This window comes from Sebastes fasciatus, chromosome 3 (assembly GCF_043250625.1).
Source record: "Sebastes fasciatus isolate fSebFas1 chromosome 3, fSebFas1.pri, whole genome shotgun sequence".
Lineage (NCBI taxonomy): Eukaryota > Metazoa > Chordata > Actinopteri > Perciformes > Sebastidae > Sebastes > Sebastes fasciatus.
In genome coordinates this window covers 2,199,639-2,226,923 of record NC_133797.1, presented here as the reverse complement: position 1 = coordinate 2,226,923, position 27,285 = coordinate 2,199,639, and the positions used below count along the sequence as shown (strand labels likewise).

The following is a 27,285-nucleotide window of genomic DNA, read 5'->3' as shown; positions in this document are numbered from 1 at the left end:
ATGCTGTTTACTGTGCCGGAGCCAGCTGCAGGGGCATGGAGGGGTCAATGTGGAGGCTGTTGACCGTTAACTGCACCGACATAAACAGTCTTCCGAGTCATATTCTATCTTAACTGTTGATGTGCGACACAGAATGACTGAATCATTTGCAACATCCTCTTTATTACTGATTGGGAATCAGTAATGGAACATCAAAAAAAAATATTAAAGTAGTTCAGGCTTTTCAGATGTGAATAAATAGAAGAAGAAGAAGAAGAAGAAGAAGAAGTCGTTGCCGTTGTTGTTTTTTGGTTTCAGAGGAAGACATTTTGATGCACTTTACTAGAAAAAAGAAATAACCATTTGAAGAGTCAGAAGTGTTCTTTGTTTTTGTGGTGTCAACAGTAGTGAGGTCAGTAAGATTTGGTTAGACCTGAACTATGGAATATTAAATCATCCATCTTTGCCCACTACGTCTTAGCCTTTCTTACCCTCAGGTATGCATAAACTACAGGATATGAACGTCTTTTTAAAACACAAAAATTTTTAAATTATCCAACACATTCTCATCCCAACTCGTTTCATACCGCCGTTTTGTCACGCCCCTTGGCGTCACTTTATTTTTGGCATCAAAACCACTATAGTTAAGTGATTTCAAGATTCTTTCGTACACCAGAAATAGTGGCTAAAATGGGCCCTACACACTCGAATAAATGTTGGAGAAATTGTGGTACACATATTGGCAACCATATTCACATATTTTGGACATGCTCCAAATTAAAAAACATTTTGGGAAGAGGTATTTCGAGCACTCAAAGATGTATTCGACCAAAATTTCACCAAAGATCCAAAAATGGCACTGCTGGGAGCAATACCGGAAGGCATTGATGGAAGAGCCAAAAAATATCTCTTACAAATATTGCTTACAGCAGCAATTAAATGTATCACAATTAAGTGGCTAAAACCTGAGCCCCCAACATATAATTTATGGATTGAGAAGGTATGGGAAATTTACCACATGGAACAAATAACCTATTCCCTAAGACTCATATTTATTAAAAGGTGGAGCCTTGCCATGATTATACTAATACAGTGATTGATGATCTGAATGTTCTTATATATCCTGGATCATACTTGTATCTTTGTCTTCCTGACCCAGGTCATCTCTCTAAGCACATACACAGATACCCCCTCCCTGACCTCCGACCCCTTACCACATTTATTTTTTATTTACATTTATTTATTTATTTGACTTTATTTTATTTTAATTATTTGGATTGTTTAAGTCTGTGTCCTCCCTTTCTCTTTGAATCCAATTGAAATTACATTTTAAGATGAAGTCTTGTTTTGTTCTTTGTGTTTTCTCTCTCCCCCCTTGTTTTAAGTTGTAAGATTACGTGTAAAAACAAAGAGACAGCTATAAAATGAAAATACAGTGGTAAAGAATGTAATGATGATTGTATAAGTTGCTGAAACTGCAATAAAAACTAAGTTGAAAAAAAAAAACCCCACTATAGTTAAGTTTAGGAAACTACATGGAACTACATGTTTGGGCCTAAAACTACAACGTCTGTACAGTGAAAATTAAAGTGAACGTTGTGATCAGTGGACATGAACAGCGGTCTCCTGGATGAAAGCCTTGTGTTTGTTGGACCCGTCCACCTCCACTCCCGCCCGCTCTGAGCATGTCCTTTCGCTCTTTAAACTATGTCACCACACTCCCGGCACGCTTTCTCTGAACGTTCACTGTTGCCGTGGACGGGTTTACATTACAGTTAATGGAACATTGGGTGGAGTTGGACTCATGACTTTAGTATTTCTAAAATCCTGCCTACGGCCCTGAATGTAGAACAAACCAGATTCTCCAGCCATGCTCAGTGAGGCTGTATGGAGGCACAGCAGTGCTTTGAGCTAATTGCTAATGTCAGCATGCTGACATACTGATATTTAGCTGGTATGATATTTACCGTGTTCACATCTTAGTTTAGTGTTTTAGCCATTTAGCGCTTAACACCAAGTAAAGCTATTAACCACAAGGCCCTCGAAAACCGGCTCCCCCGACCTCCTCCACCATCACGCCCTCTACCGATGCCTCTGGTCTGCTGAGGCCTCTCAGTGAAACTCAATACCAAACCACATCGAACATGCCCCCACATTGTCATTCAAATGAAGGGGCATTTGGACTTTGTTATGTTATACACTAAAAAAATGAAGGAGCGTCAGTTCTAACCCTGCAGCTCATCAGTTCAGAATGGTTTCGATATTTAGACGTTATAGTCGTCTCCAACTAGTGCTGCATGGATTCACCATTACAGCACACACAGCAGTTGTCTAACTGTCCGTCCTTATCAAATCTAAATAGCAATGGAGTGTAATGACAATTTCCCTTCCAAGCTTCATGTGTGGAATAATAGAGTGCTCCAGGGATGATGTATTTTTGTAGGCCAACCAGGAAGTTAGCATCGTCCTGGTTCCCTCAACAAAAAGCCAACAGGATATTTCCATTTGGTTTTGGATTATTGCAGAAGATAAGCTCTGTGGCAAACACACGTTTATGATACTTACATGTTTTGTTCAGCAAGATAATCTCCACAAATTAACACCACTTTTATGATTTTTGAAGTGTAAATGCAATCGCCAGAAGTAAAAAGCTAACGTTAGGCTATAAACCAACGACACCAGTCACATGAGCGTGAGTATACACAACGAGGATGTAAAGGAGGACGAGTCGGCGTTTTGATGTTTAGTAGTTACCTTTAGCCACTTGTTAGCAACCGCCTTTTTTAAGACACAATCAAGGCTTCAAAATTCACGAGTGGGATATCTTCTGACGTATTTTATTTCGTAGAACAAAATGTTAAAATCTCTTCAGCTTGTGTTAACCACAGACCTGATCTCAGGCATGGAACTAAAAACCCATTCAATAAACCCGTTGACTTCCAGACGAGGGAACTGAAGTGCTAAAATGCTAACTCATTTCTGTGTTTTAGTGCTCATCCCTGTAGCACTCTATTCAGTTGTATATCTGGAAAAAACTAAAAGAAATGAAGACAAATGTATTTTTTTCCAATTTTTTTGTTTATTGGCCACCATTTTCATGTTTTCCACATCAATTTGGATATGATGGAATGCTTTGTTAAGTTTCCCCCACCACTGTAGCTGTTAAACCCATCACCTTGCTCTACTCAAGCCTCCCCTCCCTGCCAAACAACACTCACACACACAGTACATTCATTCTCCTGTTCATGGACGACCAGAAAATATGAACTAGCCATTCAACTCGCACAATTTATACACCGTGCATTTCCCCTCTCTCTCTCACACACACGCACACGCACACGCACACGCACACGCACACACTGCTGTGGCAACGAGGGTGTTGGGTAGAGCCAAAAGGGATGCAGGGGGTACAGTACGGGTGAGGGGTGGGGCTGTGCAATTGTTCCCTCCCACTTCAGATATAACAGACACTTCTCTCAGACCAACCTGACCAGTAGACTGTACCAATCTGTCTTCTTTAGTAACCACAGTGAATCTCTGACTAGGCATGAATGCAGTGCGACCTATCAGAACTGGCTCCAAAAAACCATCCCAGGTCTGAGAGTGTGTCCGAGGGCCAACTCTGCCCCAACAGGGCCAGCTGGCTACAGCTGGGCACGATGGTACATCATTAAAAATGACAAGTCCTAAATTAAAAAACAAAAACAAAAAAAAACCTCATAGTGAAAGCAATTAAATAAAATAGGATTTCCCCCCCCTGAAAAGTTAACCGTTGTTCCTTTTAGAAAATAGTCAGTAGCCGCGCTAAAATGAGGAGACTGAACCGAGAAATTATCTGGGAATGAAAAATGAAAACAAGTAGACTTCCCCCCCCCCCCACAAGAAAACAGTTGGTCTCAGCTACAGATGGGGTGGGTCCTTTGTGCTACACTGGACAAGCTCTGTGGGGTTTATTTTAGTGAAGACTTTGCAAAATAAACACATCTATAGGATGGCCCCTTGTCCCCTGAGAGATCAGTCCTTACAAAACCACCACACAACTCTGGTCCTCTGGATTTCCATCAGAGGGAAAAGAACATTGGCAGCCCCCCCTTACCTAATGAATACAGGTTACAACACTCATTAAGCTCATACCCACAGGAGGGGAGCAAATTCAACAGGAAAAACAAAAAAACGAACATTTTGAAAACTGGATTTCAATGCCATTTTTACATTTGGTTTAAAATATACAAGGCAAACAGCTGATGTGGAGCTTTGTAGAGAAGGCATTGAGGTCTCCCATAGAGGTGGTGCGCTGTTCCACAGAGTCCCCCCCCGGGTGGGACAAGACGAGTCTGGCCAAAAGTTGTGAGGTTGGAGATGTGGCTGGCAAAAAGGCCCTGCCACGCCACTGATGGACTGACTGACTAACTGGCGGGCGGGCCAGCAGGCTGGCTGACTGACTGACTGACTGACTGAGAGGCAGTTAAAGGGGAAGTATTAATGTTCACAGGACAGGGAAGGTCCGCGGGGAAGTGAAGGTGGTGATGGTGACTGGTTGGAAGGGTTGGGGCAGGACTCGTCTCCTCTCTCTTTCTCTCCTCCGCCAGCTCTTACAACTCGTCGTGTCCATCGTCCTCACCGTCAGAGTCCCCTTCCTGTCCTTCATCCACCTCATCCATATCCTGGAGAGCAGAGGAGGAGAGTGTCGTTGATTAAGACAGAATCTCTCAAAATCTGACAAGCATGCAGGTCTACTTCATAGTGAATGCACATTAGGGGTTTCACAGAATAGTTGACTATCAAAACCACAGTAGTTCATCTGTGGTCTGCTGTATTAAAACAGTGGCAATGCCTCCCGCTCTCCCTGCAAGAAAGCAGTCACTACAGGCAAACAGTATCTCCTGCTCAGTCAAAAGCCGGGTTTCCACTAAAAGTTCCTGGGACTTTTTAGTCCCTAGAACTACTTTTTAAGGAACTAAAAGGTTCCCTCAGCCCACTGTTGTCTGCGTTTCCACTGCGGTCTAAAGACCTGAGAAGATCAGGCTAATTAGTCCGCTGACGTATGAAAAAGCAACATGACATGAGACGACGGCAGCTGGTGGTCACAGCGGTAAACACACTCTGCAGCCTGCAGCTCAGTATGTCGCCTGTTTCAACTAAAAAACACTCACTGTGACCATATTCACTGCTGCATAGATTTACTGCTGCACGTTGGATGTAATGAATGAAATGCAGAGGAGGATTTACTTGTGCTTTAGATTGTTGATTGAACACTGAAACAATCAGAAAACAACATTTCTTTTGCTCATTCACAGCATCGCTACGCTACGTCTCTCTTCTACCGCTCGCCCGATCTCTCTCTTTTTTAAAATGAGTCAGGAAGCCGACAGCAGAGCCCAACTTTACTTTTAATGTGATCAAACAAAGAGAAATGCTCTCCCCTCATTTTGTAATGGTCCTAAATCAACTAGAGTACTTCCTTGTTGTATGAACAAAGCGGTACATTTGAAGGAGTGTGTGTTTCCCCAATCAGCGACGTTGAATGAAATGCAGACGAGGAGAATGAAACTAAGAGCGTCTGTCTCCACAGTAAATCATCTGTCGAGTGTTTGAGGATTATTTATTTGTGCTTTAGAACGTAACTGCTGTGAAACAATCAGAAAATAATTCACAGCACCGCCCCGTCTCCCTCTTCTAACGTCTCCACTTGCCCTCTCGCACAATCTCTTTTTCTCTGCTCCTTTTTTTTAACGAGTCAGGAAGCCGACAGCAAGGCCTAACTTTACTTTTAAGGATATCAAACAAAGAATCATGTTCTCCCCTCGTCCAAAATCGACAATAGAGCATTTCCTTTATGAATGAAGCAGTACACAAGTTAAAGACATTGAAGCAGCGGTGGTGCGTGTGTGTTTCACCAATCAGTTACGGTCATCCCTGCAAACCTCACCTCCAAAGTTGCGGTACTTTCAGAAAGTACTACCCCGCGACCAGGGCCTTTTTCGGGGGTAAAAGGTTCCCGGAAAATATTCCCGGTACATAATTTATATACATATATATCTTGCAATTAATCAACTAATTTTAGTAGTCGATGATGATACTAAAATGCAGCAGTTGTGAATTTCCTAATGCACACTAAACTAGACCTGCAGGCTGTACAAGATGTTTAATTAAGAAAATGTAAACCTCCACCAGCATTCTCAGACAAACTCTCTTAGGCTACAATACTGGCTGCATTACACTGTTGTTAATGGCAGCATGGGGCCATCGTGAGGTCCCAACAAATCAAATCAGTCATCACTCAGCAGAACGTGTAATCAACACCGTCACAGCCACAGCTCGGCATATAGATGCCGACTTCCGTTTTGCGCGGCCATTCCTTCATGTCTAGTCTTGAGGACAGGCAGGTGAGGAGATAAGTCAGATACAGGAAGGCTAACCCTAATGTTGACCACAGTGCTACATGTGCCGCTTTTATCAGATCTCCAGGCACAGCCCAGTAAAAAGCTGGGACAGCTGCAGAAGGCATTAGCGCATAGCATTCAGCTGGGCTGCAATTAGACTTCTGAGAAGGAGGCGTAGTGGCAATAGTGGAGTGGAAAGCTGCTAGGAAGGAGGATACCCCCTTATGTAAGGCTGGATGCAGCGGAGTTGTAGCACACAGGAAGGTGCTGTGGACTGAACTGCCACAATGGGTTAATGCAAGTTTTCTGAGGGCTGGCTTGACGGTTGACTATAAAGCCTGGTTGGCTGGAAAAGAAAGCTAGATGCAAACTTTGTGTAAAATCGTCTGAGATCTCAAACACGGGTAAGGCGGCAATTGTTAGCCATATGCCAGGGGAAAAAGCACCGTAGACTTGTCACAATGTTTTGGCCCAACCCAACGAGAGACCAAGACTGACCACGACAAGTAATGAACCAGCCAACACACCCAATGATGAACAATGAGAATTTCAGCTGGTCAGTCTAGCCTTCAAAAGGTCTATTGGCTTCCTATATAGAGTCAGTGAGTAGGCTACATGGCACAGTTTGCAACAATAGAAGTAGTCATAGTCAAATCAGCCGCTTCTGCAATGGCTGGCAGGATGTAACATACATGTTAGCAGTTGGATTTTAAAACCATTTATGTACACAATAAACATCTAGCTATTCATTCTAGGACGTCAAATATGGTCTGAAAAATCTAGAGTCTGGAAATTTGAGTCTGGAAAAGTAGGGAATTTTTGAAATGGAATATGTGTAGGAACCCTGATTATTGTACACAAAGTAAATAAGTCACCAGTTTGAGTAATAAAACTGGTCCCTAAACACTGAATTCAAGAAACAACTCTAGAAGAGGATGAGAACAATCAGCCTCTAAATCCTCACACTGCAATTACTCTTTAAGTGCAGCAGCTGTTGTTCTTGTTTTAGTCACTGTCATCTCCAGTTTCCCTCATTTATGGCTACCTCCTCAATATGAATATGTCTCCACTGGTGTTAGGTATCAGTACACAAAGTAAACAACTAAACAAAGCCATAGGGAGTATACATACATACATATTTGTCCACATGTTCCAGTACCATTTTTGTCCTTCCTGATAAAATTCTAATACCTGAACTTATACCTGAATTCTAAGTACCGAGCCAACATCGGAGCGTTAAAAGCAAAAATATATATATATTTTTTTAACTGTATACTCCTAACCCGTTATGGATGTGATATGATTGCTATCTTTGTTGTAAGGCCTGGCTCAGGTTAAACCCTTTAAAACATGAACAAATACATACAGAGAATGAATGCCATAGAGCTTTCTTTCATTATCTAGTGTGACAGATTTTTGAGTGTAAAATATTGCCAAGTTGCTGAAGTTTTGCTTCTGTTACACTCTCTGGCTAGCTTGATTGGTGCTGCGCATGAGCAGCTCTCAACAGAGATGAGAAAGAAGTGAGACAGCTCACTTGTCCGCTACTTCTATCATCGATTTGGGATGCAGCGATCGTTTCTTCCAGAACTTAAGCTGGAAGTTTCTAACAAGTGAGCCATCTCACTTCTTTCTCACCTCTGTTGAGAGTTGCACATGCGCAGTACCAAATCCGGCAGGATGTACGGATCGGGCAGCGAGTGGTACGTGCTATTGTTGTTCCTGTGTAGCGTAAATGAGCTTATAAATGATATGATAACATGAATCGGTGCATAGACTCGTGTACCCGCTGATTCCCCGATCCAGCATTTTAGGCTGCATCGGAGGTATTTTTACGATACTGGTATCGGAACAACTCCAACAGTCATTACACAGTCCAACTGAGCACTGCATACAAAGTTAGATTTTTGTGAGAGAATACAGCTTCTTTTATGTGGTCTCAAAAGGAAAATACAAGAGGAGCCAAGACATCAAGATGACCTGAACTAGCTACACTCATTGAAGCTCAGACAGCTTCTTCTTAAAAGGCTACAGCTGTGCTGTGAAGGCACCGCTTCCTACAAAATGTGTTGAGATGATCTTACCTCTGCGTCCAGATCGTCGTCGTCGTCTCCTGCGGGGGCGCCGCCCTCCTTACCGCCGCTCTCCAGGAACTTGGTGAAGCCATCCAGTGTTCTCTCCCCATTGTAATCAATCACCTGTTGATCAGACGTCATTTATGATAAACACCCCAAAAAAAGTCTAGAAAATGCAAACATGACTGGATGCATTTAATTGCAAAAACAAAAAATATCACTGAGCCTTTAACACCCGACTGGACCATTTAAAAGCAGCAGATAAACTTTGGCACTCTGTCTTCAAATGGTGCTAATAAGTTGTCTGGGGGTGATCTATGAGCAGTGGCACAGCGACACGCCGGTGCGATAAATCCTATAATAAGGTTGTACATGAAAAGGACAATCAAAGGACATCTGCAATTTTCGTTTTTAGCCATTTAATGACCTGCTACATAGCACCTCATGGCTGCCACCGCAGCTCCATCCTTTCTTAGCCTTCTCCTGGTTCTTCTGCATGCTTCAGCTAAGTAGGGTCATGGGCTAATCCTTAGACTTACTATGGGGTGGCCCCAGTCTATACCACCCATTTAAGATCACTAAACTGACGGCTGGCACGTGAATGCCTGGAAAATAAAGGAGTGTTATGGAGAGAGGCAGGTGCGGGCTCAGCGGAGAGTCTCAATGTGAGTGAAGTCATCGAGCAGGAATCTATAAGAACCAAAACACCAACATAATGGCGAAGAAACTCACGAGGTAGGCGAGCTCAGGTTGCTGCACATGGTTAACGCAGCTAAATCAAGAGCCACTAATGATACTTGGGAATGATTTTAACTCACAACTGCAAAGGCATGTAATGAATTAAGAGGACAAAGCCCTTCATTACGGGTGGAAAGGAGATAGGAGAAGGATTATAGATCAGTTAACACAAATGGAGAGGCTTAACCTGAAGAGAAGAGAGATGATGCCGATTCAATATTTCACCTCTCTCTCCGCTTATGGATCAAATGAAAAGAAAACATTGTAGTTAGGAACACTCGCCTTGCGCTCGTCTCCTGCAGGGAAGAACTTGAGAGTGGGGAAGCTGTGGACTTTGACTGACTCGATCTCATTGGCTGTGGAGTCCATCTTAGCCACGATGATGTCAGCGCTGTCCTTGTATTTCTCTCCCAGCTTCTCCCAGATGGGAGTCAGCTGTTTGCAGTGTCCACACCAAGGTGCATCTGGAATACCATTCAAAAAAAGTAGTCTAGTGTTAAACAGTATCAGACAAAATATACAGTACTGGCCTTAGCTCATTTACATATTGACCAGTGAACACATTTGAAAAAAATTGGCGTTGTTAAAACAAATTTGCGTGAACGCGTTAACTTTGACAGCCCTCGTTCATATTGATCTTTGGAGGGAGGCCTGAAGGGACGGGTGACTTTCTCTCTAGATTTAGGGACTTTTGGAGCTAGTGCTGCTAGCTACTTTCATTGGAAAAGAGTTGGCAACACTGGGCTCAGTTTTTCATATGATGCTTTCAAAATCTAGCTTATTCTTGCTGGTATCTCTAATATAACCTACCATAGCTTTAAATTAAGCTCTGGTCAATAGGGTGTCTGGATGTTTGATTTCAGACAGGTCTGTACATCCTGCTGCAATGCATAGCTTGAAGCAGGTAAACACACGCACACAATATGTGCCATGCAGCCTCAGCTTCCTGCTCCCTGCTCCCCTTTAACTGGCTAGGAACTCCCAACCCCCTCCTCTCCTGTCAGTGAATACGGGCCTACCACGGGCCAACCAGCCAGTGACGGAAAATTCCTCCAAAAATAGTGCAAATTTGGATGTGGATCGCTGTAAAAAATAATCCAGCAGCTATATTTAACCGCATCTTTTCAACTTGAGTGTCTGGTAACAAATTAATTCGCAGAGAGTGGGCTGAGAGGGCGAGTGAGCCCCTAGCATCAACGCTTGGTATTTGGAAGAGGGCTTAGCACAAGGCAAAGTAAGGAAGGGCAAGATTCAAGTTTCAGTCACTGAAGCTAGAGGCTTTGCCAAATCTCTCACCTATGAGCAACTGAGCTTTGACTGCAATGTGCCCCTTTAAAAAACAGGTGAACCCCTTTACCACCTCAAGAAGATTATTCATAAATATATTTCAATGCTGTTAAAATAGAGGCTCTTACAGAATTCCACAAAGACGTTCAAAGAGGGATTGAAGGCGATCTCCTCGAAGTTCTTGCCAACCAAAACTTGCACTGGGGTTTTTTCCCCGTCTTCAGGGATGTCCTGACTCATGAGGTGGGGCTGTGAGAGAAGAATTAACTCAACATTAATCACGTACATCCATAACATCCATGTGCTGCCATAACTAACCGCTCCTCTCTCTCTCTCTCTCTCTCTCTCTCTCGCTCACCTTGAGTTTGCCCTCCGTGAAGAGTTTGCAGAAACCGATGATGCTCTCTGCTGTGATGGCCTCGTTCTCGGGCTTGTACTTGGTCATCTCGTCCTCCAGGGTGATGAGGCGGATGGCAGGGCACTCCTCTTTCTTCAGGCCGAAGAACTCCAGGATGCGCTGGTTGTCTTCCACGTCGCTGTCGATGAAAATGAACAGGATCTGGACGGAGGAGACAGAAGAAAACTAAATTTAGAACGAAATTGAATTCTGTCTTCACAAGTCATTCAAAATATCCTGTCTGAGCAAAGTTTTACATTTAAAAGATGTCTGATGAGCATTCTGTATACATTACTCACATTGGTTAGAGCTAGAACACAAGTTAAAGCTGAAGCCGGTAACTTTGAGCAATAAGATAAAAAAAAAAGTTTAAAAAAGAAGAAGAAAGTCTTTCACTCTATCCTGACAGTAGTGCGTGAGACAGATATCACTGAAAAATAAAATCATGTTCCTCTGTGTCCTCATAGTGCTCCTAATGACATTTGCAAGATCTCACAGTGCTGAAAGGCAGCTATCAATCACTGCTCGCGAAACTCATGAACTGCGACCAAACTGTCAAACTAGGAAGCGCTGATCATTTGGGAGTTTGCTCCGGCCGGTGGGCGGCACATGGTTTTGGCTTGATTGTTTTAAACATGGCTGCCGGGTCACAAACTTTCAGATTTTACTGCTAAACAGTACATTAAATCTTTTTCCGAAAACATTTGAGGTGAGAAATAGGTATTACAGTAACAGAATTCTGATTCATATTGGATCAGCGCTGCCTAGTTTGATCAGTTTGCGAGCAGTGATTGAAAGCTGTCTAGAAACTGCAGACAGTGGGTTTTTTTTTGCGTCTCATGCACTACTGTCAGGATATAGTGACCGTTTTATAAAAAAATAACTCGACTACAGCTTTAAAGACAAGGCAAGTGCGTTCACCTACCCGACCCTTGAATCCCTCTGCAGCTTTCTTAAACTCGTCCATTTTGTCCTGGAAGTCTGATGCAGTTTTGGGCAGAAACATGAGGATGTGGGACTTGATTTCTCCACCGAAGATTTTAGGGGCGGTCTGCAGAAAACAGAAATATACAAGTTTGACATGTGAGGATAACACTTGGATTTCTTATTTTTGTGGAAGGCAGTGGGGAGTGGGGAAAAGCCCCGGTCCTTACCTGCTCTGTGAACTCGATGACCAGAGGCAGCTGGTTGGCCTTGACGAAAGCCAGGAGGTTTTCTTTGGTCAGCTCTCCATCGAAGGTATTGCGCCCTTCGTCAAACTGTAAAGGAAACATGGAAACATTTAGATACAAATATCATCCGCCCACGTAGTCTGCCTGTGAACACCAAACATAGATTTACCAGACAAACCACTTTAAAATCCCCTGGAAACCCCCAGCTGACGAAAGCCCCAATGGGCCTGTATTAAGTGTTAAGAATAGCAGTGGTACAGCTGTGCCAAGCAACCCTTACTGGCAAACAATAGGAAAAAGGACATTAGGCCGGTTGGAGTGCTGCCAGCCTTACGGGCACTGACCAAGGCTATGAAACTTAAACCTCCTACCCTGTTGCAATAAAGTGAAAGACCCCAGCTGTTTATTGAGACTGACCCCTGCTTGGGGAGGGTTTGCCTAACTGTAGGCAACAAGCCGGCAAGTCAACAGTGTTTGTATCAGGGTAAAGTTACCAACATGGATCGGAAGCCAGACAATGACGGTGAGAGGACTGAGCCTTGGTTCATGTGCCAAAATGAAAGGAGATCATCCATAGCGCGAGATACTTAGAGTTTGTTGTTTCTTGTTGAAGCAGCTGGAGCTGCATGAAATCATTACTTCATTACTGAACTACCGAAAAACTACAACATGTCACAAACTATGATGCCCATCACGAGGAACCAGAACAAAAAGTGATAAGCCATGACTGTTAAATATAACTGTATACACCATATATAAAATCAATCTGTGTGAAACAATTGGAACAAGACTCGGTCAAAACCAAGTATATGTCTGGACCGTGTATGATCTGTGAATCTGTGGCTAAATTGTTCCACAAATAGTCAGTGGTCATATGTATAATGTTAAATCCAACGGTACATGTCCACCAGGTCTGGCGAGGACACTAGGAGACGCACTGCTCCACTCGACTGGTCGTTCAAGCGGTGACATATCCTATCGTGGAATGCACCTGATTGGTCCCTGGTTTTCTGCTCGCCGTTTCAAGCGGGAAACAACATGGCGGTCTGTTCGTAAACCTTCTGTTATTCCGTCTAAACAATCCACCAAAATCTACTTGAAAAAACATTTTAAGTGAGAAATTGGCAAGATGCCACAGCTGAATCTAGTTTCATTTTAGATCTAAATCGCCTAGTTTGACAGCTTGGCCTGAGTTTCGTGAGCCGAACGTGTTGCGCTGGACATTATGCAAATACAGACCCGTACTTTTTACGGTGAGTGAGTTTCAATTCATGTTAACAACTACTTGTTATCTTTATCCTGATATAGCCGACATGTTACCATTATTTTTGTTTGAGACAGCTGGCGGAGAGAGAGAGAGAGAGAGAGAGAGAGAGAGAGAGAGAGTGTGAGAGTGTGAGTGTGTGTGTGTGTGTGTGTGTGTGTGCAGCCTCTGCTGTTTTCCTACAGTGATTGAGGTATACCTGAGGAATAAAGTCTCATCATTTGACTTTTTTTTTTTTTTTTTTTTAACCGTAGTATCGAATTGGGTATCAAGAATCGTGAGAATTCACTGGTTCACTAACCAAGACGGTTTTGGTTAGTTTTATTTTGTTTCTGTCGAATTTCAGTGAAGTGAGTTTTAAGATGCTCCACCGCTAGAACAATTGATCTCCCAACTGAAACTACAGGGGTGTGCGCGTGTGTGTTACATTTTTTTAATTGTTGTATTTTGTCAAATGCAAAAAAAGAAAAGAAAAAGAAAATACATGATATCAGCATTGTATATTAGCAATCGGACACCCTGCTCTCTAAATATCGGCATTGGCCATTGAAAAACCCACATCGGTCGACTAGGGATGTTAATTATTAATCGTTTAACTGTTAACCCACATTAAGAATTTTGACCTATTAATGCTATCGGTTAAACGGTTAAAAGATATATTAAAAAAACAGCTAAAAAGCTGAGCAAAACGCAAAGGAGTGGCGTGTCACTTAAGGAGAAAAGCTGGTCCACCTTAACAGCCTACCTTAAGTGAGTCTGAGCCGGTGTTACAGGATACAGGAAGTTGGCTTGGAGGAGTTGTAGCATTTATTCACCGACAAATAAACTGTACACACACGGCTACAGCTACATTCACAGTTATAACGCCACCGACAACCCCACACTCACCGCTGCAACACACACGGTCTGTCGGACACTCGCTATTGTTACGCCGGCCAGACACACAGCTGACAACCCTGCAGCTAAACTAAAATGATGCGGTGGAGTCTTACTGGGACGACACACGCAGCGTCATGGCTGCTACAGTGACTCTCCTGACGGGTGAACTGGGGACTCAGTTGTCTGTTGTGCTCATACACTGCAGCTAGTGATAATTGATGGATTTAACCTGTTTGTGCATCGGCTTTTCATTTCAGCTGGGTGGCTTGTTAAGCACTAAAAATAGTGCCGCTGCATGCAACGCACTAATCTTGTCAATTAACGGTTAATAATTGGTTAACAGCGGTTGGTTATTATTTGCTTAGTTTTTATAGACGGACATACTGGACCTTGACCCAATTTGACAAATCGACATGCCGACTGAGATACTGTTGTGCTGAAGTAAGCTAAATGATTTTCTAACCTATTCTGCAAGGAATAGTTGTAGTCAATAACTGGGATACAAGACAAGCTTTACCTCGGTTTGAAAAAAAAAACAAGAAAAAAAAACATCTTGTGTAAGTTTCAATGAGCTACAACATGGGAAGAAGGAAAGCTAGCCTATTTGGGCTAGACAGGGAGCACCCAGCTGCCAGTCGTTCATCCTCTGTTCATAGCCAATGGGGCTAGCTGAAAGACGCACCATCCCCTAATACAGCTCGTCACCATTCATCACCATTACCTCAACATGCTGAGGTCGAGCAACGGGCCCGAAGGCAGACGCACGTCTAAAACGTTGGATGCACCTCAGACGAGCCGAGATTAGCAACGGAGAGTGGATACTGTGTGGTCGACAGCATCGCATTACCAGAGTGTAGATCATAAACACTGGGGTGTCTTCAGCAGCTTGTCTGTAAACGCTTACACATGTGAGAGTGTGTTTCACAAGGTTATGCAAGGCCACTAATAACCTAGTTACAACATAATATGACTACAACCAGGGCAGTGAGTAAACACTTAAAATAGTCACGAGTTAACCAATTAGGATATCTGCATCTTATGAGACATCCTATAACCATAGTTTGTCCATATGTTTGAATACACATCGATGTCATATTTGTGTGCATTATGCACCCTATGCGTCACCAACCAATTACATTTAAATTAATTAAATGGAACGGTGAAGAAATAAACTTAAGAACTTGAAGGCACCTTCTTGAAGAGGACAACGCTGTCCTTGGACACCTCAAACTTGGAATAAACAGCATCGTCGGCGGTCAAAGCGTAAGGAACGTCATCTGTGGCTTCAGCTGCTTTTTCGAAGGCCTTGGCACCATCAGAGTTAGCGTCCTACAGACGCATAAAAAAAAAAAATTGGTTTAAAGCACTGTGCAAGTTATCCCTAATGATTAAAACTTTCTTGTAAACATTTAAACTGCAGTATTTTTCTTGAAAGCAACAAAGCAAAATAACAAAGACTATGCCAGGAAAATTATATTTAAATAATGAAGATATTGAATAGCCTAAAATGTATTAATTGTGCCTTTGAGATTATCATTGCTTGATGTTGAAACAATAAACTGAGTAATGCATTTTGAGATATCATACTGTACGCATATGGGACACTAAAAAGTGTGTATACAGTATAATCAAAAGGAAGGAGCTTTATCACTAAAATGCCTCTTATTTAAATCTGAACTTGTTATATTCAGACCTTGAGAGATCAGAATCATACCTTAAAGAATCCGATGACTGCCACCTCGTTGTCAGCGATCAGAGACTCCGCCTCGGTGACTCCGGCCAGGGTGGCGACGGCCGGGCCCGTGCGCTTCTTTAGCCAGCCGACGATGTCATCTGCCTGCCTGCCAGCTGCAACACAACAGAACACAATAACTCAAGCACTTCTGTATGTGCAGACATCACGGGACTGATCATTAACGACTGAAATAAATATGCACACTGTGATCAGCTTCATGCATATCAAGGAAGGAGAGAACATCTTTCTCAGTAGTTGAGCAGACCAAAGAGATAGATCGTACGGTGGCCCTGAGGGTCAAAACACCACGACATTTCACGAAACACTACGACATTTCACGAAACACCGCGACATTTCACAAAACACCACAGCATTTCACAAAAAATCATGACATTTCACAAATCTCATTTCCTGAAATGTCGGCGCCTTTCCTGAAATGTCGTCGCGTTTTCTGAAATGTTGTTGTGTTTTGACCCTCAATGCCACCATAAGGTCGGGACATACCTGACCTCAACTTAAATACTTCAGAGCCTCAGGGGTGTGGATGTTTAAGTGAATTTCCACTGTCTCTACTCAGGTTAAACTGAATATACGCAGGCACAGACACACGCTTCCCACATTTTATGGTGTGAAAGTTTAGGTGAAAATAGGTCAACAGCAAAACAGACCACTTCTCCATCTCTGAAACCTCAGCTGGCTAACAGCTCTTACAACTTCAAATGGCAACGCACAACACTGCTCATTTGTTTTCACTTCCAAATCCAAGCACAATCAGTGAATTATAAAAAAAGTAAAAATCATTATGCCAACTTTGTGAGGCTGCAAAAACATGTGTACCTTTCTTTGGAGTAAGACTGTTGCAATTAAACTGGACTTAATCTAGACCTGCCTGTCAGACTGAACCGTTGATGCAACATAGCAGCAATTTCACAGAGAAGCATGTTGATGAAGTCATGCATCATGTAGTGTTGGAGCGGTGCTGTGAGGTTATGTGATCGTCATTTCCACAAGACTTCCCAACCTACTCTCCCCCCTCCTTTGTAAACCGAGCCTGGCCCAGGCCAGCAGAGAAGAGGCAACGTGAAGAACTGCACATCTCTCTACTGGCTCAGAGTCAGCATGAGAGGAACGTGCAGGGAAGACCCAACCCACATTTTGTCTCAGTCCTGTTGCTCAAAGCCGATTGGCTGGCTTACAGTTTACTGCTGCGCAGATCATATTACCAGGATAAAGAAAGTCAATAGGGCTTGCCTTTAGTTGTCAGAAAGGAGTCTTTATGCTATCTATGAAGCCTTCAGGAGATTATATTATGAAATAATATTCAGTCACTTTCCTATGGCAGGAGTTACTCAAGATTACATCACTTTGTGAAAAGAATCTCCCATTCATTAAGGTGCAATGAGTAGGGAAAACTAAGTTGCACGGTGGGAGAAAAATATATATATATATATATTTTTTTTTAAATAGGCGTATGACTAAATTCAAATACAGGTAATATGATGCAGTTTGAGAGAAAAAGAACATTATAAACACCAAATCTTAATCCAACATGAGTATAGAAAACACATCAACAGATGAATAAAGACATCCCAATAATACTCACCAGAATACTCTTTGGGTGACTCCTTCTCTCCGCCCTTAAAGAACTTGATGGTGGGGTACCCTCGGACACCGAAGTCTTGGGCCAGTTCGGTCTCCTCTGTGGCGTCCACCTTACCCAGGCGGACATCTGAACCCTCAGCCTTCAGCATGCCAGCGGCCTTGGCGTACTCTGGAACCAGGGCCTTGCAGTGACCACACCATGGGGCATCTGCAGGAGTGTAAATAGGACATTCAGTAGGGCACATATACATTTACATTGTTGATGATAAGAAAACCTGAGCTAGAGGGTAGATCATTTTTGGCATAAAATACATCCTTAGGGATGAATTAAGTTCTTATCTCATGATATTGTTGGAACACAACAGGTTTATTAAAAAATGCAATATGGCAACTATGGAACACAAATAAGCAATCATTAATGATCATCAAACTGAACGACTTTTCTGATGATCACTCACACAAAAACATAAATAACTTGATGACTGTCTTAGCTCTCGACCACTGTCCTGCTTATACAGAGCAGAATACAGTGGTGGAAACGATTAGTTGATTAATCGATCGGTCAATGGACTAAAGTGATTACCAACTGTTTTGATAAATGATTACCCGTTCACCAATAGTCACTCTTTTCAGCTAAACTACTTCAATGCAAGGATTTTCTAGGGAAGCACTGATCTGACCCTTCAGTCCAGATACCGATACCTGGGCTTTGGGTATCAGCCGATACAGAGTGACAATCCAATACCAGTGTTTAATTAATAAGCTGTATGCCACACTGTGTGGAAGTGAATGGGATCATTCTTTTATGTGAACGACAACATCAGAGCTGATTTAAACCTTGCTTTCCTAACTTTGTAAAACAAAATGTGACAAATAAATACATGGATATTAATGTACTGAATTGTTATTTATTGTTAAAATAATAAATCGTACATCAACAACTTATTTAACAGGAATCAATTCAGGCGAAAACCTTTTTATTGCAGCAGCAAATTGGTCAAAACTTAAACAAGAATTAAAATTATTTTATACTATTTTCTGATATTTTATAAACTAAACTTTATATTGGCCTATGCTATGATCAACAGATTAATTGATGATGAAAATAACCAAGTAGCAGCCCTATACTGATGTGTTTCTGGACAACTTTTGGTGAAGTTAGTTTGGGACCTTTTTTTAAAGGTTTGAAATAAGAACTCCTTTGAGGATTATTGACGGGAGCAAACTGCCATAAAAAGCGAGATAATTGAATTGCTACTGTGGTTTACATGTTAAATCATTTGTAAGCCATGGTGTCCAATTGTACATGTAAACGTCTTTTGACACAAACTCCAAACAGAAAATCACCTTATCAGAAGTGACACGTCAAATTAAATGACCTGCATTGCATCACCTTAAAGTCATGACAAAGAACAGAACTTCCTTGTACCAGGCCAGCCAATATTAACGCACAGATGAACTTTTGTTAAGTACACGTCAACCTAGCTCCACATCCCACTGAGATCCCGCCCAGCTGACAAATACGTGGGCAAGAAAAATAACCCTTCCTCCCTCCCATCCGGAGCTCATTGGAGAGTCTTCCCCACGGCAGTCCCTGACTGGTCCACGGATCTGTCCCATCATATGAGAGCAGGTCAACAATCTGACTAGAGTGGAGCGGGATGGGCCTGCGGGCTGTGAAGAAGTGGCTCCATAAAGCCCGTGTGTGCTGTGACACGCAAACTAATCCTACTATGATGGAAAAGAAGCCAAGAAGTGCATGAAAACGACAGTAAATGAGACGTAAACAGTGAAACTTACAGTATGAAACCACAGCAGCCAATCGAAACGTTACAGCCCCGCACTGTGCTCATTCACACAACCTTACTCTTTAATGGCTCATTTATTACAGCTTTATTAGTTTATTACAGCATGATCCCGGCGGCACGGTGATAGTGCACAGTGCACGCCCTGACCGAGTACTCCTAATACAACATGGTGCGCTGCTACTAGCTCTCCATCTATACTATTCTGGAACTATAGCTCAGTTAAAGCAACCATATGGCTACACACAAGTTGCAATATGAATAACGTTAGCACTAAAAACTAGTGAGGGATTAGTGCGTTTAGTATCAATACCAGAAACCGGTCACACTCTGAGGATATGTGAGGATCCTCTCTGTGCTAGTTAGTCACATTTAATGGAAACTAGTGTGACAGAGGAAACGCAGTGTGATAAACAATGACCCAGGTTTTACTCAGTCTGAACTACGGTGACACAGCTGGTGGTTAATGCTACATTAAAGCCAACATCAGTCAGTGAGCCATTAACGGCGGAACTAAAGTTGAATGCTAACATGAACTAACAGTAACATGAACACAGGCTGAGTGCAGCTAGCTAGCTAGCCGGGCTACCTGGAGACAGCTATAGCGCTAGCTGGTAGCTGGAGAGACATGTTGTGTAGCTGCGGATACTCACAGAACTCAACCAGGAGGTTCGGGTGAGCTTTCAGAGCCTCGTCGAAGTTACTTTTCTTCAGCACCAGGACATCTTCTTCCTCAGCGATCTCAGCTCTGCTGGCCAAAGCCAGCGAGCAGACGAGCAGCAACTTCAGCATAGTGTCCGTCGAGTCGAGTCTTCTTCTGGACTGAGAGGAGAGAGAGAGAGACGAAAGAGCTGCAGACACGGTGGGTGACGGTTCAGCTGTGAGACTGTTCTGCTCTGTTTCCTTGTTTCAGGTTGTTGCAGGTTGTCTCAGGTTGGGAGAGGAGCTGCTGTTTTGTGTCTACCGCTACTAACGTGGCACCGCACGCAGAAACCGGAGGGGTCAACCGTAGTGCGCATGCGCATTTATCAGGCCGAAAGCAGTTCGTGTTGAATTGTGACTGGACCGCAGCGCGCGGCACCTGGAAGTGAATGATAGGCGCTCCCTGCATCTGCTGCCTGCCTCCACACTCCATGCTCCATGCTCCCTGCTCCCTACTCCCTGTTCCCTAGTCCCTGCTCCCTAGTCCATACTCCATGCCTCCATGCCTCCACATCATGCTCCACATCAGCCCTGAGTGAGAACACACAGGGAGCATGGACAACTAGAGGAAAAACATCATTTTTAAGCACATATACTTTTTAAACGGACAAAGTGATCTATATTTCAGCACCGTTTCAATGATATTGCTGTTGCTGTATGTTACTATGTTGTATTTGTTCAGGTCTTGAAATATCTGTCCCTAAGATATCTGCTGCTAACCCCAAATACTCTAGAGATGGATTTTTTTTAGTACTCAGGAAAAAACTGTGATGATAATATTTTTACTGACTTGTTACTTTTTTAGTAAAATCAAAAGAGTCAAGGAAGTCAAAGCCATAACTAAAAAAACACAACTTGCTACTTAGATGAAGATAAAGAGAAGCCAGTTGAATCAAACAATGGGGTCTGGTCAATGTGTTAAGAAGGGGACATTAAGTGACCTAGTGAAGTCCGGTTATGATCCCAGGTTTTATTGCATAGCTGGTGTGATGACATATGATGTACAATATCAAATTAATGAGGACACTGAGAAGCAGTTCAGCAGGTACAGTCAGTGCTCACATCCAGAAATATGCAGATCAGGTTCAACAGGTTAAGGAAACTGTAACTAAAACGACAAATAACTAATGCACTACTCCGGTGTCCTCCGGTGCTCCTAACGGCGAACTCTTCTTGGTGAGCTGAGCCAAATCATCTGGCTCACTAAAAAGAGCTGGAGTTCCCGTCACTAATCTGCAAGATTTCACAGACCGAAGGAAAACAACCAATCAGAGCCGAGCTGGAGCCTTGCCGTCTCTGAGCAGCTGTCAATCTGAAGGTGCTTATCATACACAACTATTGATATCATTATTGGTTCACCTAAATGACGGGGGAAAAATATTTTCTCACTTATCTCTGGTGGTGTCAGATAGTTTTTGTTTTATTTGTTTTTTACTGACTTGACCGTCAAAGGAGTCAAGGAAGTCAAAGCCATAAACTAAAAAACACAACTTGCTACTTTGATGAAGATAAAGAGAAGCCAGTTGAATCATACAATGGAGTCTGGTCAATGTGTTAAGAAGGGGACATTAAGTGACCTAGTGAAGTCCGGTTATGATCCCAGGTTTAAGGACATAGCTGATGTGATGACACATGATGTACAGTATCAAATGAATGAGGACACTGAGAAGCAGTTCACCAGGTACAGTCAGTGCTCACATCCAGAAATATGCAGATCAGGTTCAACAGGTTAAAGAAACTGTAATTAAAATGACAAAATAACTAATGCACTACTCCGGTGTCCTCCTAACGGCATCTGCAAGATTTCACAGACCGGAGGAAAACAACCAATCAGAGCTGAGCTGGAGCCTTACCATCTCTGAGCAGCTGTCAATCACTCGCGAACTCCGTTCAGACAGTTAAACTAAGCAGCGATCATCAAATATGAATCAATTCTTGCGTAAATAAATTTCAGAAAAATTTTGTAGTGTACTGTTGAGCTGTAAAATTAGAAAGTGTGTGACCCGGCCGCCATGTTGAGATCAGTTGAGGAAATACCAAGCACCGCCCACCAGCCGGAGCAAACCTTCTCATTTTACAGCTAAACAGTACACCACTACAAGATGATTCTGAAAACATGTTTTCATGAAAACATTGGGCACAAATTCCATAATAACCTTTCAGCATATTGTAATTCAGGTGTTCTGAGAGAAAACTTGAGTTCTGCTCCTCCTCATGGCTCTGTTTTCAGGCTTTAGAAAATCAATCCTTTGACCAATCACAGGTCATTTCAGAGAGAGAGAGTGTTCCTATTGGCTGTTCATTCAACGGAGGCAGCTTTCAATCACTCACAAATTCTGATCAAACGGTCAAACTAGGCAGCGCTGATCAAATATGAATCAATGAAGATTTATGAAGATTCTGTTACTGTAATGCCTATTTTGCATAAAATGTTTCCAGAATCATCTTGTAGTGTACTGTTCAGATGTCAAATGAGAAAGTTTGTTTACCGGCCGCCATGTTGAGATCAGTTGAGGAAATACAAAAGACTCCAGCTCAGCTCTGAATGGTTGTTTTCCTCCGGTCTGTGAAATCTTGCAGATGCCGTTTGGAGCACCGGAGGACACAGAGGCACATTAATTTTTTCAGATTACCTGTCTCATGCACTGCTGTCAGGATATAGCGACCGTTTTATAAACTTAAAGGGACTGTTTGTAACTTTTTACAGGTATAAATCTACCGGGTCGGGATCCCATGTGCGCTTGCCTATGCGTGCTCGCGTGTGGCTATGCTGTTCAGACCGCTCATCCTGCTTGTCTTCACTCACACAACGCGCTCGTTCTCCACCTCACGTTCATGCGCGCACACTACACACTGCAGAAGAGTTAGTTTAGCTCTGAGAATATCTAGTGAATGTTTGTGCAGAAATAACTGCTGCAGCTCCTCCAGACCAACAGAGGTTTTCCGTGTCTTGTGAAGTGACGGGGCTCCGCAACGAGAAACGTTATCGTCTCCGACCGGGTGCCGATGTCTCCCTGCGGGCGCGGTCGGAAGACAATAACGTTTCTTTTCCTATTTCAGCCCCGCTGCTTCAGCCCCGGAGGCTGAAGCAGCGGGGCTGAAGCAGGAAAAGCCAACACTAGGATCAGCAGTGATTCATGGAGAGACCTTCGTCTGGTCAGCTAACATTACTGCCAAGCAGCTGAAATATAGAGTGATATTGTGCTTTTAGCTGACGTGTGTCTCCTCACTGTTTTCAGCGATGCTCGTTCATGTCTATGTAGAGCGAGCACAAGCGTGAGCCCAACGCTGACTTTCATTGACTTAACGGCCACAGGTGTTGCTGTTAACAAGCATTTCTGAAAGTTACAAATAGTTCCTTTAACGTTTTTTTAATCACATTTGCTCCATTTTTACCCTCTGCAGCTTTAAGTCAGGATACTAGATGAACTTACTCACACCCAACTAAATACTGTAAGGCAGTCAAATTCAATAACAATGCTGATTAAATCTGACAATGTTAATCATCAAATCAAGCTTTCAAAAGACTTTGTGCTGCCACAGGCCATGTGTTCATGTGTTTGAGTACTGTATGATTACTCAGGGGACTCCTCTTTCAAACAGCAGTTATGTGCATGCAGCCAGTGCCAGCTCTCTGTTTTCTCTTCAGCCTTTAACGGATGATGCTGTACTAAAGTACTCACAAGATGTTACAAACTTTATATATATTCAATATTTACATTGCATATAACATTGTCTCCAGTATTTGGAAACTGGCTCACGTTATCCGACTGCATAAAGGTGGAAACTGACTGTACTGATTGTAATAATTGCCGCCTCTTGAGTTCAGTACTCCAGGATGATTCCTGTGTTAATGCAATTAACTGCAATTTAAGAGATTGTTTATAAATGATGGACATCTCATTTTGGAATCAAACTCTTTGGCTGTGACACAAAGGCAATCTTTGGTCAGATTTTCTGCATATGGAATGCAAAGTGAGATTGACGATCGAAAGTTGGTTCAGTTTCCTGGCAACAAGCTTTTCTGAATGAGGCAACAATGTTAAAGCAAATTAGCATTCATCCATAGCTCCCTTAATTCTTCATCTCCGACTTTGGAGCCGTTATGAGATGTGATATGATACGGTTGCCATAGAATCATATGGATAGCTTATTATAGTTTACAGACAGTCTTTGTACACAAGGTGTTCAGGAAATGACTGCAGTACTCTGTGGACTGGTGTTTACTTTGCTTTAACTAGATTCTGTCAATATTTCACAGAGGATATCAGATTTGGTGCGGGCTTATATGCAGTTATAGTGCTTGTTAAACAAACATTGTGTATGCTGTAGCACCTTAATGTCTCAGGGTCAGCTTTATATTTTCTTTCTAGCAAGGACCAAAAGACAAATGGCCTCCCTCTCCTGGCTAAATAGAAAGCATACGTGTCATGAACGCCTGACACATTTCAGTTTTCTGTGAGCTGATTGGTTGAAATAATTTAACAGTTTGACACTTTTACACTTGGTCTGACCACATCCCCCCAATCTGTCACAGAAGAGAAACCAAAATAACTTCAAGGCAAAATACTTCTATCATATATCATTTATAAGATAATTTAAAGTCGATATTATGAAGCCAACAGAATTTGTAAGGTAAGGTAATCCTGGTGAAAGTTCTTTTCACTCACAGCACAGTACAGCACAGTAGTAGTGATCACTGTGTGTGATCTCCATACACCTCTTTGCAGCTGCACCTTTCATGTTTCACAGTTTTTCTGCAAGACATGAAACAATTAAGTCTGTTAAAGGGAGAGGCTATCTGTTTATTTTATCAAGGGCGTTTTTTAAATGCAAATATTGCCCTCCCTAACAGCAGTTCAGCAAATTTCATCTCCTTTTTTATTATTTGTTTAACTTTTATGCAATCAGGCAGGTCAACCCTGGACCGCCTGCAGTGTGTAATGATGGGAGATAACAGAAAATTATATATCAGTATGCTTTTTCATGAGTAGACTTGCAGGGTGCATGGAGTTGGGAAAGTGTTTTCAAGGGGTCAATACTCCGGCATTGGTTGTAGCATGAAGACCAACCTCAAGGCTGGCCCACACTAAAAGACTTTTCAAATCTTAACAGATTTTGAAAATATGTGAGAGAAGCCCACACATAACGACATGTTATGTTGAAGTTTGGTTTCCTATAGTGTGTGGTAAGCAACCATTTGGCCAAAACAGCACACCACACAGATTCATTCATGAATTAGAATGGCACTCGGAGAGCGCAGACCTCTGCCCCCCCCCCCCTCCGTTCAGCTTGCGCCATCATCCACGTGTATTTTTGTTGATGTTGAGATCAGCTGTACGTAGCGGAGCATCGTAAAAAAATTCATTCAAACTGGACAGAAACAAAATAAAGCTCACCTAAACCGTCGTCGTTACTCTTTCCAACAATCACCAAGTGTGCTTTGGTCCAACTCAACTATAATTTCACAGAGTTTAATGTGAAAAAAACGCTGAATCTACAGTTGTTCCCCCCAGCCCCCAACCCCCTCTCTCTCTCTGTCTCTCTGTCTCTCTCTGTGAAGGAAAGAGGTGGGGTCGCGCGTCATCAACATGTCATCAACACGTCATCAGTTACACTGCGCATGTGTTATACCGAGGGGTCTTAATGTTCTGGCTGATCGGAATCCTTAAAAAAATTCCTGAATCCGGACCATGGTCCCGATTGCCACCAAAATCGAATGGATTGTTCATTGTGCCACAACCCACCCCTCAAAAACATGGATTCAAATCCATTATGGACTTTTGGAGTAATCCTGCTAACAGACAAACCAACAAACAAACCAACAAACCAACGCCGGTGAAACAAAACCTCCTTCCTAGGCCTTCGGCCTTGGCGGAGGTAGCAACAAGAGTCCAGACTGAAAAAACAGGAAATCTCGCAAAATCTCTCACGGTCAACCGTGACTTTAGTGTAAACAAACATGACGGACGATAGGCAGGAAACATTAGCGATGTTATTTTTTGCACAATGGATGGATGAAGGCATGGAGACCTGTTGCCACAAATTAACAAGATAGTCCTCCATTTCTGAGGTTCATCTCACTACGACTTTATTACCTCATTGCATTAGCCCATTCATTGGCCGTGGCCACCATGACGGCGGTGCTTGTCCTTCCTCTTCAGTCAGCTTGGTTCTCAGTTGGCTATCGTTCTGTCCCATGTGACTGCGTCATGTGACTGCGTGACTGCGTCACATGGGACAGAACGGACTTCCGAGCCAATCAGGGGATGTAAAAACACTCTTAACATACCTCACACCACAGGAATATTTGGAAAGATAATCTTTAGAACCATCAAAATTGTGGCATCGCTGCCGATCATCAGGAGGGAGGATATCGGGCCCAAAATCTGCTTTATTTTTGTGCAGAGTGTACCCGGCACACACCTGATGAAGGCCACAGGCCAAAACGCTTCACTCACAATAAAGATCAGTAATCAGATCACATGAATAGTAAATCAATTAAAAGTAACAATAACACAGTATGAAGATACTATAATACAGGTAAAAATCTTGCATTCAGCAGAAACAAGCTATGAACACAACACTGCCATTATTGGTGAACTTCACATTTTGAGTGCAATATTCACTCTCTTTTAGCTCTGTTTTGGTCTCTACCAACTCCTGTGAAAAATATCTGGCTCATTAGCTACTAAATGCTCCACTGTGTTCCCCAGTTAGTTGCTAACTGTGTTTGTCTGCTGTTTGGAGCTGAAAGGGTAGTGTACAGTGAGTTTTTAGAGCTTTCTTGCAGCCGTCTGCGGCCAAAGACGGCGCTCTGAGTGCGGTGAGACTGAACCAAAACACTTGTACATGTCCTAATATGATCAATCTAATATCAAAATATTGATCATAGCCACTTTCAGTAAAAGTATAGAAGTGTCACCAGCAAAACGTATCAAAAGTAAAAGTACACTTTATGCAAAATGATATACAGTATATGCGATAATAACGCGTTAACGCAAATTCGTTTTAACGCCACTAATTTCTTTAACGTATTAACGCAATTGATCTTTCTTGAGTTGTAGTGGGCTCAGTTTTAAAGCGTAGACTGAAGATACTGGCATCACATGAAACTAGAAAACCAAAGGAATTTGATACCAACCATGTCATACTAACTTGTAGTGAAGGAGGCTAAATAACGATCCAAACTTACGCTTAATTTTGGCGAGGAAAAACTGTCATGGCCATTTTCAAAAGGGTCCGTTGACCTCTGACCTCCAGATAT

The 27,285-nt window shown here is 42.6% G+C and overlaps 1 protein-coding gene across 1 annotated transcript; it reads right to left on the bottom strand.

Annotated features, from left to right (window-relative positions):
• Nucleotides 1-3,038: 3,038 nt before the first annotated feature.
• On the bottom strand, nt 3,039-20,335 carry p4hb (prolyl 4-hydroxylase, beta polypeptide). The gene is made up of 11 exons (XM_074627776.1): nt 19,970-20,335; nt 17,513-17,719; nt 15,889-16,022; nt 15,366-15,503; nt 12,014-12,118; nt 11,785-11,910; nt 10,821-11,021; nt 10,591-10,711; nt 9,458-9,639; nt 8,447-8,560; nt 3,039-4,643 (listed from the first exon to the last, which is right to left on the bottom strand). The coding sequence occupies exons 1-11, from the start codon at nt 20,106-20,108 to the stop codon at nt 4,572-4,574; spliced, it is 1,539 nt and encodes a 512-aa protein (XP_074483877.1). The 5' UTR covers nt 20,109-20,335; the 3' UTR covers nt 3,039-4,571.
• Between the last annotated feature and the right edge of the window lie 6,950 nt (nt 20,336-27,285).